Raw genomic sequence first — 14,343 nt, 5'->3', positions numbered from 1 at the left:
ATTAAATATCCATTTTCTCGCTTCCATTCTTCTCCTCACTACATTGATAAGCTCTTTTCGTCTAAAGCGGTCTGTTATTTCTTGTTTAAAAGTAATCCAAGAAGTATTTACTTCACCGGTACTTGTATCGAACTATTCTTTTGCCATCTTTGTTAGATTTGCAGTTGCAGTAGCTAATATGATCATTTGCGAGAAATCATATATATTAGCTGTTCTTTCAATTTTCTCTATCCAGAGATCTATGTCATTTTCTTCAGTTCCGCTAAAACAAGGAAGTGACTTTGGAAACTTGATAGCGTTATTTGTTGCTGCAGAAAATTTTTCTTGGTGATTTCTTTCTCTTGTAATGCCTGTTATAACAATATGTTGTGAAATTATAAGTTATTAAAGTCGCTAGTATTTGATTATAAACAACGGGTTAATTAAAAACGACCTGACTAGCCAAAATTATTCAATTTATTTACACGACGTTTCGACCATATGGTTGTGGTCCTTTTCAAGTGTAACTATAAAGAAAATAAATAAATAACGGATCAAACATTGATATATGGATACAATTTTTACCAGATTTTAGCCAAACAATACAACATAAAGGCGTCATAAAACTAGTCTACTCACACGTAAATTAAGAAAGAGATGAAAAAATCCAATGGGGCATGTTTAAAGGTAGAACATAATGGTGGAATAATTAAATATTTCACTTAGTTAAAAACAATGGTTATAAATTTTGAGATGAATACAAACAAGGAGACACGTCATGTCAGCATGAGTTTTTTGAACAAAACTGTGAATATTTAAAAAGAAAAACAGTTCAAACGACCTTTATAATTTTGTCATAAATATTATTTAAATTTTCAGTATCTCTTTGTAGATTAATCGTGGAGTTAAATTTCTTAATAAAAAACATTTCAGCTATTTCTCTTTTCTTAATAAATTTTTCATTGTGTAAAATAACCGGATCATCCCACTCAAAATCATGCCCAAATTCAACTCTGTGTTTGCTAACGACTGATTGATTGGTAGGATGTAATTTTATATTGTTAAGATGTTCTCTAATACGTGTGCATATATGTCGCTTTGTTTGGCTAATGTAAAGCGCAACGCAATCCTTACACTGTAATTTATAAACCACATCAGTTCTAAAGTCAGTATGTAATCTGTCTTTACCACGCTTAATCAATGTATTAAGTTTATTAGTTATAGTCATAACGACGTTCAAACCAGCGTCACAAACAATACGACGTAAACAAAAGCTAAATTCATTAACATAAGGAATTGAAACATAAGGTCTGCCTCTTTGTAATTCCTTCCCCCGGGGTTCAAATTCCAAATTGTTGCGATTTTTTAAAAAATTGACCCTCTTTTTGATGTGTCGTCCAATAAGGTTGTCAGGGAAACAATTATTACGCAAAGTTTTATAAACGATACACAAATTCTCATTATGGAACCTAGTATCAGAGAGCAACAATGCATGATCAACAAGACTATAAATCGTATTAATTTTATATTTCATGGGGTGATTCGAATAAAAGTTGATATATCTTCCCGACCAAGTGGGTTTCCTGTACCAATTAGTTATGAGTCCATTGTCAGCACGTAAAACAGTAGTATTTAAGAAGCTAATGGACTTATTCTGTTCAATCTCAAACGTAAATTTTAAACGAGGGTGAAAATTATTAAAGGTATCTAACATCTCATCAATGCTTGTGCGTGGAATTATTGCAAATATGTCGTCCACATATCTATAGTAAATTGGGACTTTAAAACTTAACAAATTTAGACAATGAGACTCTAAATCATCCATAACAATGTCCGCTAATATCGGAGATAAAGGAGAGCCCATGGGGCTTCCGAAAATTTGCTCGTAAAACTGTCCATTAAAACTAAAACTTGTCGAATCTAAAATCAATTCCACAACATGTATAAATTGAGCAAGGCTAAAGTTAGTAGCAGAACTGATGTTATTCCATCGCTTTTCAATGGCGGTCAGAACCAATTCTTTGGGGATATTAGTAAATAACGAGCTAACATCCAATGATATCATTACTTGACCGCCCTCAATAATAACGTCCTTGATCTTTTTGGAAAAAGACCATCCGTCGTTTATATGTGAAGCTGGTTTTACAACTGACCTTTGCAGTATATCCTGTATGTAAGTTGATAAATTGTACAAAGCACTGCCAACAGTCGAAACAATGATTCTTAATGGAAAACCAGGCTTATGGGTCTTGGGCAACCCATAACAACGTGGTAAATTTCCATTAGTACAGTTTAGATGTTTGTAAGTTCTTTCGTCAATGAGCTTGTTGTTGAGCCAAGATTTTAGTAATGAATTTATCTTGTTCATAAGTGGTTTTGTCGGATTTTTATTGATTTTCTTGTAAGTAAATTCATCACTCAACAACGACTCCATTTTTAACAAATAATCAGTCTTGTTCATTACGACTGTGGACTGTCCCTTGTCAGCTTTGGTAACTAATAAATCATTATTATCAGACAAAAATTTTTTCGAAAGTGAAAAGGCCCGCCCTATATGTCTTTCAATATAACTGACATGACGACGAGAACATAAAAATCTCTGCAGTGTATTCGCAACAGAGATTCTGGTAGTCTCTATAAGATCAGTTGGAATCATGCTAGAACACGCCTCAAAACCTTTAACGACGTTTAATACATAATCAACGCGATCTTTACTGCGTGAAGGATTTATGGGTAAGCGCAAAATTGTCACCCAAGCTTAAGAGAGTGGAGACATGTTCGGGAATGGTCTTATCACTAATGTTTACAAACCATTTGGATTTATCAATATTATGAAAAGGATCCTCTTTGAAATCATTTTTTAATTTTAATTTGTCAAACTTATTAATTAAATTATTTTTTATCTTTAAACCGAATGAGAACATCCTTTGTTTGCTACGTTTAAAAAAGTCAAAAACCAAGTCATGTGGTAAACATTCAAAGAGTCCTTTCTCAATATCACAGATCTTTTTTCTAAAAAACATCAAACTAATGTTCAAGTCTTCAATCTCGAAATTTAGAATAGAATGCTGACTTAAATTTAACAACTTTTGAAATTTGTGGTTAACACTACAACTGTGAAATTCAATGTAAGTCTTGAGGTTCTTTATGTGTGTAGGAACGAGATCCAGTCTTCTGCATCGTAATAGGAAAGTCAATTGATGTTTGGAGGTAAAAAACTTCTTTTTATAGTTGATCCATGACTTCAGTAGAGATGTGCAATTTGAACCCCGGGGGAAGGAATTACAAAGAGGCAGACCTTATGTTTCAATTCCTTATGTTAATGAATTTAGCTTTTGTTTACGTCGTATTGTTTGTGACGCTGGTTTGAACGTCGTTATGACTATAACTAATAAACTTAATACATTGATTAAGCGTGGTAAAGACAGATTACATACTGACTTTAGAACTGATGTGGTTTATAAATTACAGTGTAAGGATTGCGATGCGCTTTACATTGGCCAAACAAAGCGACATATACGCACACGTATTAGAGAACATCTTAACAATATAAAATTACATCCTACCAATCAATCAGTCGTTAGCAAACACAGAGTTGAATTTGGGCATGATTTTGAGTGGGATGATCCGGTTATTTTACACAATGAAAAATTTATTAAGAAAAGAGAAATAGCTGAAATGTTTTTTATTAAGAAATTTAACTCCACGATTAATCTACAAAGAGATACTGAAAATTTAAATAATATTTATGACAAAATTATAAAGGTCGTTTGAACTGTTTTTCTTTTTAAATATTCACAGTTTTGTTCAAAAAACTCATGCTGACATGACGTGTCTCCTTGTTTGTGTTCATCTCAAAATTTATAACCATTGTTTTTAACTAAGTGACATATTTAATTATTCCACCATTATGTTCTACCTTTAAACATGCCCCATTGGATTTTTTCATCTCTTTCTTAATTTACGTGTGAGTAGACTAGTTTTATGACGCCTTTGTGTTGTATTGTTTGGCTAAAATCTGGTAAAAATTGTATCCATATATCAATGTTTGATCCGTTATTTATTTAATTTCTTTATAGTTACACTTGAAAAGGACCACAACCATATGGTCGAAACGTCGTGTAAATAAATTGAATAATTTTGGCTAGTCAGGTCGTTTTTAATTAACCCGTTGTTTATAATATGTTGTGAGCTAGTTTGTTCTGTTTCAAAACCATCTTGTCTTGGTACCCAGGTCATTGTTGCGAGCATCTGGTTGATTAAATCTTGTTGTTTTTGCATTTGAATAATTATCTCTTATTCTTTTTGCTCTTTTGTTCTCTCATAATATTAAACAATTGAGCATTTTGATACTGCGTATTCATTTCATTATTTACTGTATCTTTTGTATTATTGATATTTGTTAATTGCGCAGCTGTATCTGGGAGCTGTGGTTGTCCCATTGCTTCTTGAGGCTGAGTATTAATCATCTTTTGTAATGGGGAATTCTTCTCGAAATGATTCATTAGTAAATCGATCCAAGTTGCTTTAGTTTTTGGTATCTTGGGTAAATTGTATTTTCTAAACTCATCTTGAAGTTCTGATAAGGAAAGATTTAAGACTATTTAATTCTTGACGAGCTATCTTATATGTACAAAGAAATTATGCACTGCGCACCCAGAGATCGCTTTCTCAAAACAACAAAAAAAACACACATTCGAATCATGAGATCATGTGTTGACTGCTTTTATTCCGGTATTTTTCCGTTAAAACAAAGTCCTTTATTTGTCTCTCTCGTGTTTATGTACTGCGTACTTTTGTAATTTAATATGTCTATCGTCTTATCACTTTGAACAAAGAAATCACTTGGATTGTTACTGTTTTTGAATCGTGGATTTCACAACTGTCTTTTTGCGATGAAAAGAAGAGATACAAAGAAATTTTTTTTTTACATTCCAACTGGTAAATAAGGAAGAATCCCACTTCTGAGGCTGTGAGAGTCCTGATATAGGTTAAACTATACAAAGGAAGTTCTCTGGAATGTCAGGATAGGAGGGCTCCAGAAATAAAGGAGTTACCAGCTCAGGCTTTTTTATTTTAAAGACACTGTGTTTTCCGTATCAACTCGTTTTTTACTCGATAACTCTCTTTTTCTTTACACACGTCTTAACTCTCTCTTCTCTTCTCTCGTTTTCCATTTTTCTTTTCGCGCTCGCCGCTCGCCTCTAACGGCCTCTGTCTCTTTTTCCTTTCTCTCTGCACAGACGCAGTAACTAATACTAATGGAAATGGCGCCTGTTAAGGCAGTAGCCTTACAATGTGGATACCGAATTACTGAATGAATAGAATGAATGCGAGTATTCCCTTTTTATATTGAACCTTGAGGACGTGTTAAAATTTTTGGGAGTACTCTTAAGATTTCGATGTGTAAAAGCTGTTTGGTGAGATCCTTTTCCTCCTTATTTTTTATTATTGCTAATTGGTGAGTCCTGTACGGCCTCTTAGGAAATTTGAAGATTCCTCGTTTGTTTGTCCCTTAAGATTATGCAGCTGTGTTTGTTATTCGATTTCATTTATTTAGAGGATCTCGCTATCGATCCCTTCCGGGCATTTCTTTGGACATCGTGTTCAATGTTTAAAACATTATTTATCGCGCGACCCTTTTATGACTGATCGAACGATTATTATTTCATTTTTATAGGAGGTAAAAACGTGGAGCCGACAGGACGTAACAGCATCATTTGTTTGTCTCTTAAGATTATACAGCTGTGTTGTTCGGTTTCATTATTCTAGGGGATTTCGCTATCGATCCCTTCCGACATCTGTTTGTGTTCAATATGTTTGAACATTATTTGATCCCACATAGCACAAAATGTCCTGTGGATGTACATTTTATATCCATTTTACATCCATATGTCCATAGACATAAAATGAACATCCATAGTATATCCAATTTGAGACATCCATCACTGGACAATATTTAGATATCCATAGAATGTCCAGTATTAGACATTTTGTGGATATCTAATTTCATAAAAAGCATAAGATCGTAGAATATCCTTATTTGATCGGAATTATCTTAAATATGTACTGTAATTGAAACTAAATTTACCTGAGGATTATCTGAGGATATTTCTAATTATCATATATATATATATATATATTTATTTTATTTACTTATTTATTTATTTGTCAACTTTATTTTATATCTATATTAAAAAATAAAATACATTTTATTTTAATATATTTTATTTTTTGTCAACTTTTATTTTTAGAATCTTTATTAAGCTGATCATTTTTCTTTTATATCTGGTGACTCATTTTAAATGCCTAATATATATATTCACTTAAAATGAAACAATTAACTTTTATCAGATATATTTGTCGAATAATGTGCATGTTTTCCAAGATATTTTAGGTAGGCACTTAAAATATGCCTTATCCGCTATTATACATATATATATATATTCAATTATAGCGAATTCGATTGGATGCACTAGTGCGCACTGAATGCATACATATAAAGGTTTATCGCACACAACAATTTTACAATAACACAAAAGCAATTATATAAAAGTAACATAATTATTTAGTAAAAGCTATTATTATTATTGTTGAATATACATATTGATAAAATAATAGCTCTTACTATTTATTATTTTACTTTTATAATTACTTATCATTGTGAAATTGTGTGCGATAATACCCCAGATAGCACATAATACTAAAAGATGATGAGAGGATGTCTTTTTTAAGTCATCTTTCTGACAAGGCTACAAATGTCTAAAATGTCTATCTTTCTGCCCACAAAAAAATCATCGTTTGAAAGATGTCTAAAAGATGTCTTCTAAAAATCATAATTAATTTTAGTCGACGAAAAGATGTCTTTTTGATCATCTTTTTAGTCATCTTTTCGACAAGACAAAAAAGATCTATTTTATAATATACGTGTTCCTTTGTTTGCCGCTATGTGATGTGCTCAGACTATACTCGTATTCAAGTTTTCATAACATGTAATATATAAAGAGTACAAAGAATAACAGATACTACTAAATATGAAATGTAAAGTATATTTTTTTTATCAATTTAATTTCTGGTAATCCCAATAAGAGATATAAAATATGAAATATATAACCTATAAGAATAACCTATAATTAAGACGTCAAAAAAAAACATTAGAAATGACTAAAAAGAAGCTATAAAGACGACTGAAAGATATCTACAATAATCATCTTTTAGTCAACATATGGATAGGCTTATAAGCGACTGAATTTGGGTCATAAGACAGCTTTAAGTCAACTTTCCATTGACTAAACGCTTCGACTAAAAGATCTTTGACAAAAATATGCCCAGTTTTAGTAATACTTTTAGTCGACTTTGTGCTGTCTGGGTACCTTTATGTGCACTCAGTGCGCACTAATATAGCCAATCGAATTCACTATTAGTGCATATTGATTAACCTATAGGATAACAAAAAAGGCATTTAGAAACACCCAGTGGATTGTTGGGATCGAATTTTATTATTACGTAATTATCCTAAGGATATCCTTAAGATAATTATCTATTATATAAGAATATCCTAAGGACTTCTATTTTTGGATTTCATACAGATATCTAATGAGCGGACATTTTGGCATCCTCAGTATATCCCAAATACATCCTCGGGTTTTCCACAGATGAACTTTGGATATCTGAAAATCCCTAGAAATACATTCAATGGACATACCTCGGATTAACTTTTGCTATGTAGAAGGAGAATGGTTCTATTTATCGCGCGACCTTTTTATGACCGATCGGACGATTATTATTTCATTTTAGTGGGAGGAAAAAACGTGGAGCCGACAGGATGTAACATCATTGTACTAACTATTTTTCCCCGATTTTTAAGTAGATAGTACAAGGTCGTATAAATGAAAGTTTTACCAGAACCACCTGGATCATCGATATAAAAACATTTATCGCTATTGTTACCTGTTGTTGCTACTAAAATTGTATCAACAATTTCTTTTTGTTCTATATTTAATTGTTCATATTGTCGCATACCTATCGATGTATCCTCCTCAATTTGTTCTTCGTCGTCTGTTTGTTCCTCCGTCTCTTGTTTCATTTTAAAAAAATTAACAATATTCAATTCTTCCATTTGAAACATATTGATAATATAATTATATAAAGTTGTCTTGGCATCATCCAAACTTTTGCTTCTAAACATGCAGCAGTGAAAGTTTGATGTATCTCGTTATTAACTGTTCTTAATTCTTGAAAATTTGAAGCTCCTTTAACATGTAATAAAAGTATACGTAATAACTCTATTTGAGACAGACTGACAAAATACATACGACCAATACAATTAAAATATCTTTGAGGTTTCTCCCAGCGATTAATAGTTTTACCATTAATTATAACTTTTTTAAATACATAATAAGATGGAATATTACTGTATAAATATTGTTTCGCTTCTTCATCTCGAGCTTTAACTCAAAATAATCTAATAACATTGTTATTCGTTCTACAGCAGATCTTATCGCATTATTATTAACACTCTCATCAATTATCACTTTATGTTCGTTTGGTAAATGAACTGGTAAACGAAATATAGTATGACTTTTCTTGCAAAGGTTTACTTAAGGATGTATGAGAGATACAATCGGAGACAAAAGTACCCGAAATTCGAAAATAACAAATATTTGCATTTTGCAAGTCTTAAAAATAAAGTCATAAGTAATTGAAAGGATAATGACAGCTCTAAGTTTTAATTTAGAGAGTAATTTTTTCATTTCGACTCCTTTTTTGGCTGTATTTGTTGATATTGTTATTTATGAAATAAAATTTTTGAGAGTGAATATTCCTCGAATTCAACTTGACAAAATAAATTTTTGAAATCATAAATAAAGTTAATGATTGCTGTAAAGTAATGAATTATGTTTAAATATTAATAAAAATGTAAATATATTGTACTTATAAAAATTATGACCATAAAATGTTATTATTCTTGATAATTGAGTGCTCTCTGAAAAGTATTAAACGTGACAACACTGTCGCTTTTCATAAGTTGACAGTTTTGCGCGCTGTCAAACTGTCAATCTCACATGTCAAAGAAGGTGTCAATTCACGCTGTGTGTAATTAGAAGCTATCTGTAGCTAAAAATTTTTGACGCATCATTATGTCCAAAATAACGTATCGTTGGAAAGAAAAAATAGTATCTAAAAAACTTATGAAAAAAGATTTGCTCAACGAATGAACTAATTAACTAATTAATAATAATAAATAAATAAATAATAATAAACAGTAAAATAAATTGGAAAAATTAATATAATACATGTTTTGTATATACAGGGTGTCCATGACCACCCGTACCATCCTTTTATCTCGGAAATAGAGCGTTTTAGAGAAAAATGTTTCAGACAAAAGTTGTACGGTTTTGAGGAGGCCATAAGATGGTATCATTGGTTTGACCTTGACTAGTAACACTTACGATAAAGTATTTTTCTTAAAGACTTACGATTCAGATTTTTTCTTAAAGATAACTATGTGTTTTGTTTACACCAATTGATTTGTCTCATTATTCTGTGCATAAAAGAATTAGGGTAAGATAATCGAAAAATGAATATTTTACGAGATATCTTGTATTTTATGTCAAAATATTGCAACTTTCAAGTCTCATAACTCAAAAAATACTTAATGAAAAATATTTTATCGTAAGTATTTTGGAAAGCTCTCGAGGTAAGCTACAAGAATATGCAATAATATATAGGGTGTCTCATTTAAAAAATTCAAGGTGACCTTTACATAACCTTCAAACAACTATTCAAGATCAAACCAATGGTACCATCTTATGGCCTCCTCAAAATCGTACAACTTTTATCTGAAACATTTTTCTTTAAAATGCTCTGTATCCAAAATAAAAGGGTGGTACAGATGGTCATGGACACCCTGTATATATATACATGAGCGCCTAGTAACTGCGTAGCAGTGGGATGAGCCTTCTCGCCACGCGCTTATACTCGCACGGATTTGTCAATCTTTGTTAATTAATTTCTCGATAATTATTACGAAGATCGCAAAATGGTAGACGACTTTTATATTCAGTTTCGCCTGCTCTATCTGCCCTAGAGAGATGGGGCAATTATTACCGGACATCCTGTATATATCTCTTCAAATTAGTTAGAAGATATCTTACATTAAAAAATATATATTTTTTTTTAATGTAAGCCATTTTTTGCCTAATTTGAATTTAATTTCCTAATTTTAATTCATGTGCACGCGCACCCACATATACCCACACAGCACATGTAGATTCTGAGAATATTCTGAGAATATCGTAAAAGTATATTGCGTATATTCTAGGAACATTCGAAATATGTACTACGATATACTAAGTATATACTAAAAATGTTTCTATGTCCGACTATTTTGTTTCTCAGTACATACTGAGAATATCTTATAGTATATTCTGAGAATATCTTTTAGTATATTTGTAGAATATCTTAAATATATCATTGAATTATTAGATATCTACACATATGCATATACAGGGTGTCCGAAAATTCGCGTAACACAAGGGTGTTTACCTTAAAGGTAAGGGAAGGTAGAGAGTGTTATTCTGAACAGAAAAGTCCTGTATCATTTTGCGATTTTCTCAATATTTAAAAAAATATCATTTTTTTCACCAAGTCATAAATAATAAACCACATTTCAGTATATATAAATTTTTAAAATTTTGTAAATATATATATTTCCAATTTATCCGAACAGTTGTAAATAATCTATTTCATGTTCTGAATCTCTTGTATGGATTATATCAGAAATTAGGCTGACAAAAGAAGTATACTTTAAATTTCAAATTTAATAGTACTTATTCTTTGTAGGCTTTACTCTATCAGCACACATGTTCAAAAGATGAGATATTAAAATATGTTTCAACATTCTATGAACTCCTATAAACATCTTTTGAACATGGGTGCTGATAGAGTAACTACATTTTATGAGAACTTGAATACGGAGTTAGTCTGAGCGCGCTGCGGCAAGCAAAAGAACACATATATAATATTATATCGCAGTGTGAGAGATATTAAAAGTATATTCTGGGAATATACGAGAAATAATATATTTTTAAAGACCTTAAAAGTATATCTTGAGAATATACGCAAATATACCGAAAATAATATACTGTAAGACATATTAAAAGTATATTCTGAGAATATACGAGAAATAATATACTATTAGAGATATTATAGAGATATTCTCAGTATCTTATGTATATAGCGTAGATTAACAGTACGTGTACAGAATATTCGAATGATATCATGTGCTGTGTGGGTATATATTTATAATAATTTCAATCCATTTATTAGAATCAAATATTATTTATTTCTAATATTTTCCCTATTTTGTGTATTAATAAGCCAACGGCACACGATACTTGTTTTCGTGCTAGATCGCATGCGAGCATCACGATGATTTGAGAATTTTATAATAATATTGAAGTCTTCGACGTTACTTAAGATTATTACTATTTTATTACTTCCTTAAAACTAACAATTTTTATTTAAAATATTTTTTCAAAAAACGTATTTTTTTCAAAATATTTTAAATAAATATTTAAAATAAATTCCTATATTCAATGATTTTATGTAGAATTTAGGCTAACGAAAAAACATTTAAAATCATCCAGTGAACATTGTTGGGCTCTAACTTAGTTATATGTATAAGGATATCCCATAGACATCCATTTTACAATATCCTAAGGATATTGCAAAAGCGGACATTCAGACATCCGCAGTATATTTTACATATATTTTATAGTTTTTTATAGATATCTCCTGGATATTTAAAAATTTTTTACTTATATCCGATGGACGTACTTACCCAGACAGCATAGAATGTTCGGAGAATATTCTAACAAGATGCTTTCCATATATTCTGAGAATATTCGGAAAGAATATTCTTACATGGTTCTAAGAATGTTCTCAACGTTTTTGGAATATTATTTGTTAAGTTCTCAGAATATTCTAATAATATTTCAATGAATATTCTCTGAATTTTCTAATAAGGCAATTCCCTTACATTCTGAGAATATTGGAAAAGAATATTCTTATATAGTTCTAAGAATATTTTGAATATTTTTAAAATATTTTATTTGTTAAGTTCTCAGAATATTCTAACAAGACGATTCCCATATATTCTGAGAATATTTGAAGAGAATACAGTTGTTTTCTGAGCATATCCTATGGCGCTACAATCACACTCGTGTAGAAGCAGTTAGAGGTTAGAGATTCTCTAGGAATAGTACGCAATAACTGCGAACCGTGATTGTGTTTAAAAGTGATTTAAATTAGAGTGATATTGTATAAATATTTGTATTTATAACTATATATATATATATATATACAAGGTGTCCCATTTTAATTCCTCCAGTCGAATATCTCGAAAATCAAGCCTGGGAGAGAAAAATGGTTCAGACATGTGTTGTATGGTTTTGAGGGGGCCATAAGATGGTATCATTGGTTTGACCTTGAAGATTCATTTGAAGGTCACGCGAAGGTCATCTTTAATTTCTTAAATGGAACCTACTATTTTTCATTACATATTCTTGTAACTGACTTCGAGAGCTTTCCAAAACACTATGATAAAATGTTTTTTCATTAAATACAAGCAAAAGTTGGTTCTACCCAGACAACATAAGTATGGTCTATGGACATTCGTAGAATAACATCGGAGAATGTTTGAATATTCTTAGAATGTTCCTATACAGTGACCCATTTTAATCTATCACCCCAAATATTTCTGTTCTTTTGCATTTTACAAGAAAATATTTCAGCTAAAGGGGTATGGTTTCAAGGGGCCTTAAAATGGCACCGTCAGTTTGACCTTGAAGAGTCATATGAAGGTCACGTGAAGGTCATTTTAAATTTCTTAAATGGAACACCTTATATATTTTTGCATATTCTTGTAACTTATCTTGAAAGCTTTCCAAAACACTATGATAAAATGTTATTTTATTGAACACTTTTCGAGTTATAAGGCTTCAAAGTTGCAATATTTTGATATAAAATACAAGATATCTCGTAAAATATTCATTTTTCGATTATCTTACCTTAATACTTCTATGCACAGAATAATGAGACGAATCAATTGGTGTAAAAAAAACACATAGTTATCTTTAAAAAAAATCTGAATTTGCAACTAGCAGTTACACATTTTACTTTAACATAATTATGTGTTTTAATTACGCAAATTGATTTGTCTCGTTATTCTGTGCATAAAAGTATTAGAGTAAAATAATCGAAAAATGAATATTTTACTAGATATCTTGTATTTTATGTCAAAATATTGCAACTTTGAAGCCTTATAACTCGAAAAAGGTTCAATAAAAAAACATTTTATCATAGTGTTTTGGAAAGCTTTCAAGATAAGTTACAAGAATATGCAAAAATATATAGGGTGTTCCATTTAAGAAATTTAAAATGACCTTCACGTGACCTTTATATGATTCTTCAAGGTCAAACTGATGGTGCCATTTTAAGGCCTCCTTGAAACCATACCCTTTTGGCTGCAACATTTTCTTGTAAAAGGCAAAAGAACAGAAATATTTGGGGTGATAGATTAAAATGGGTCACTGTATAGGAACATTCTAAGAATATTCAAACATTCTCCGATGTTATTCTATGAATGTCCATAGACCATACTTATGTTGTCTGGGTAGGATCAACTTTTGCTATCTGAGTTACTTCGATCTTTTTCAATTTTTACATAACTATCTACAAGACATTGTTGAAATAGCCGTTTTCCCATAATAAAGATATTAAAATTATCACGCAAAGCTATTCGATATTTTACATATGCAACTCTACTTATTCGTTTATTATTATCTTTTCAACATAAGTTATTACGCTAACCTTGATTACCGTACAGGTAATATAATAGATAAATTCATAGTTCTACATGTGGATCTATTATGTTGACTTGTTGTAACGTTTCATTTCTTTTATTATAAATTATTGTCACGTAAGTTTCTGGAATTTCACCATTTTTTCTGCTGTAGTAGAAAAAATAGCTGCAACTTCATTTATCTTTTACGTATTATATTGACCACGATCAATTCGCCTTTTGGAAAACCTTGAAAAAAGGGGATTCACCTCCTATGACCTTGACTTTGACATATGTTGTCAAGGTCATTATCCTGAGTAACCTCCAAAAAGTTTTAACCGTCGGTCCTTGTTTATTAAAAAGTTATTGACAAAAAAATTTGAAAAATGTAATCTAATTTTTCGTTCTTCTTGAAAGTGAAATTAATTACTTTGACATATATTGTCAAGATCATTGTCCTGAGTAACATTTAAAAGGTTTTAGCCGTCGCTCGTTTGTTACACAGTTATAAACAAAAA

The 14,343-nt window shown here is 30.7% G+C and overlaps 1 protein-coding gene across 1 annotated transcript; it reads right to left on the bottom strand.

The window, feature by feature from the left end:
• Positions 1-239: 239 nt before the first annotated feature.
• LOC140675762 (uncharacterized) lies at positions 240-2,635 on the bottom strand. Its single transcript, XM_072910376.1, has 2 exons — positions 1,808-2,635; positions 240-350 (listed from the first exon to the last, which is right to left on the bottom strand). Exons 1-2 carry the CDS (start codon positions 2,633-2,635, stop codon positions 240-242), a joined length of 939 nt encoding a protein of 312 aa, XP_072766477.1.
• Positions 2,636-14,343: the final 11,708 nt, after the last annotated feature.

Source organism: Anoplolepis gracilipes, unplaced genomic scaffold (assembly GCF_047496725.1).
Source record: "Anoplolepis gracilipes unplaced genomic scaffold, ASM4749672v1 Contig18, whole genome shotgun sequence".
Taxonomy (NCBI): Eukaryota; Metazoa; Arthropoda; class Insecta; order Hymenoptera; family Formicidae; genus Anoplolepis; species Anoplolepis gracilipes.
This window is presented reverse-complemented; position numbering and strand designations above follow the sequence as displayed.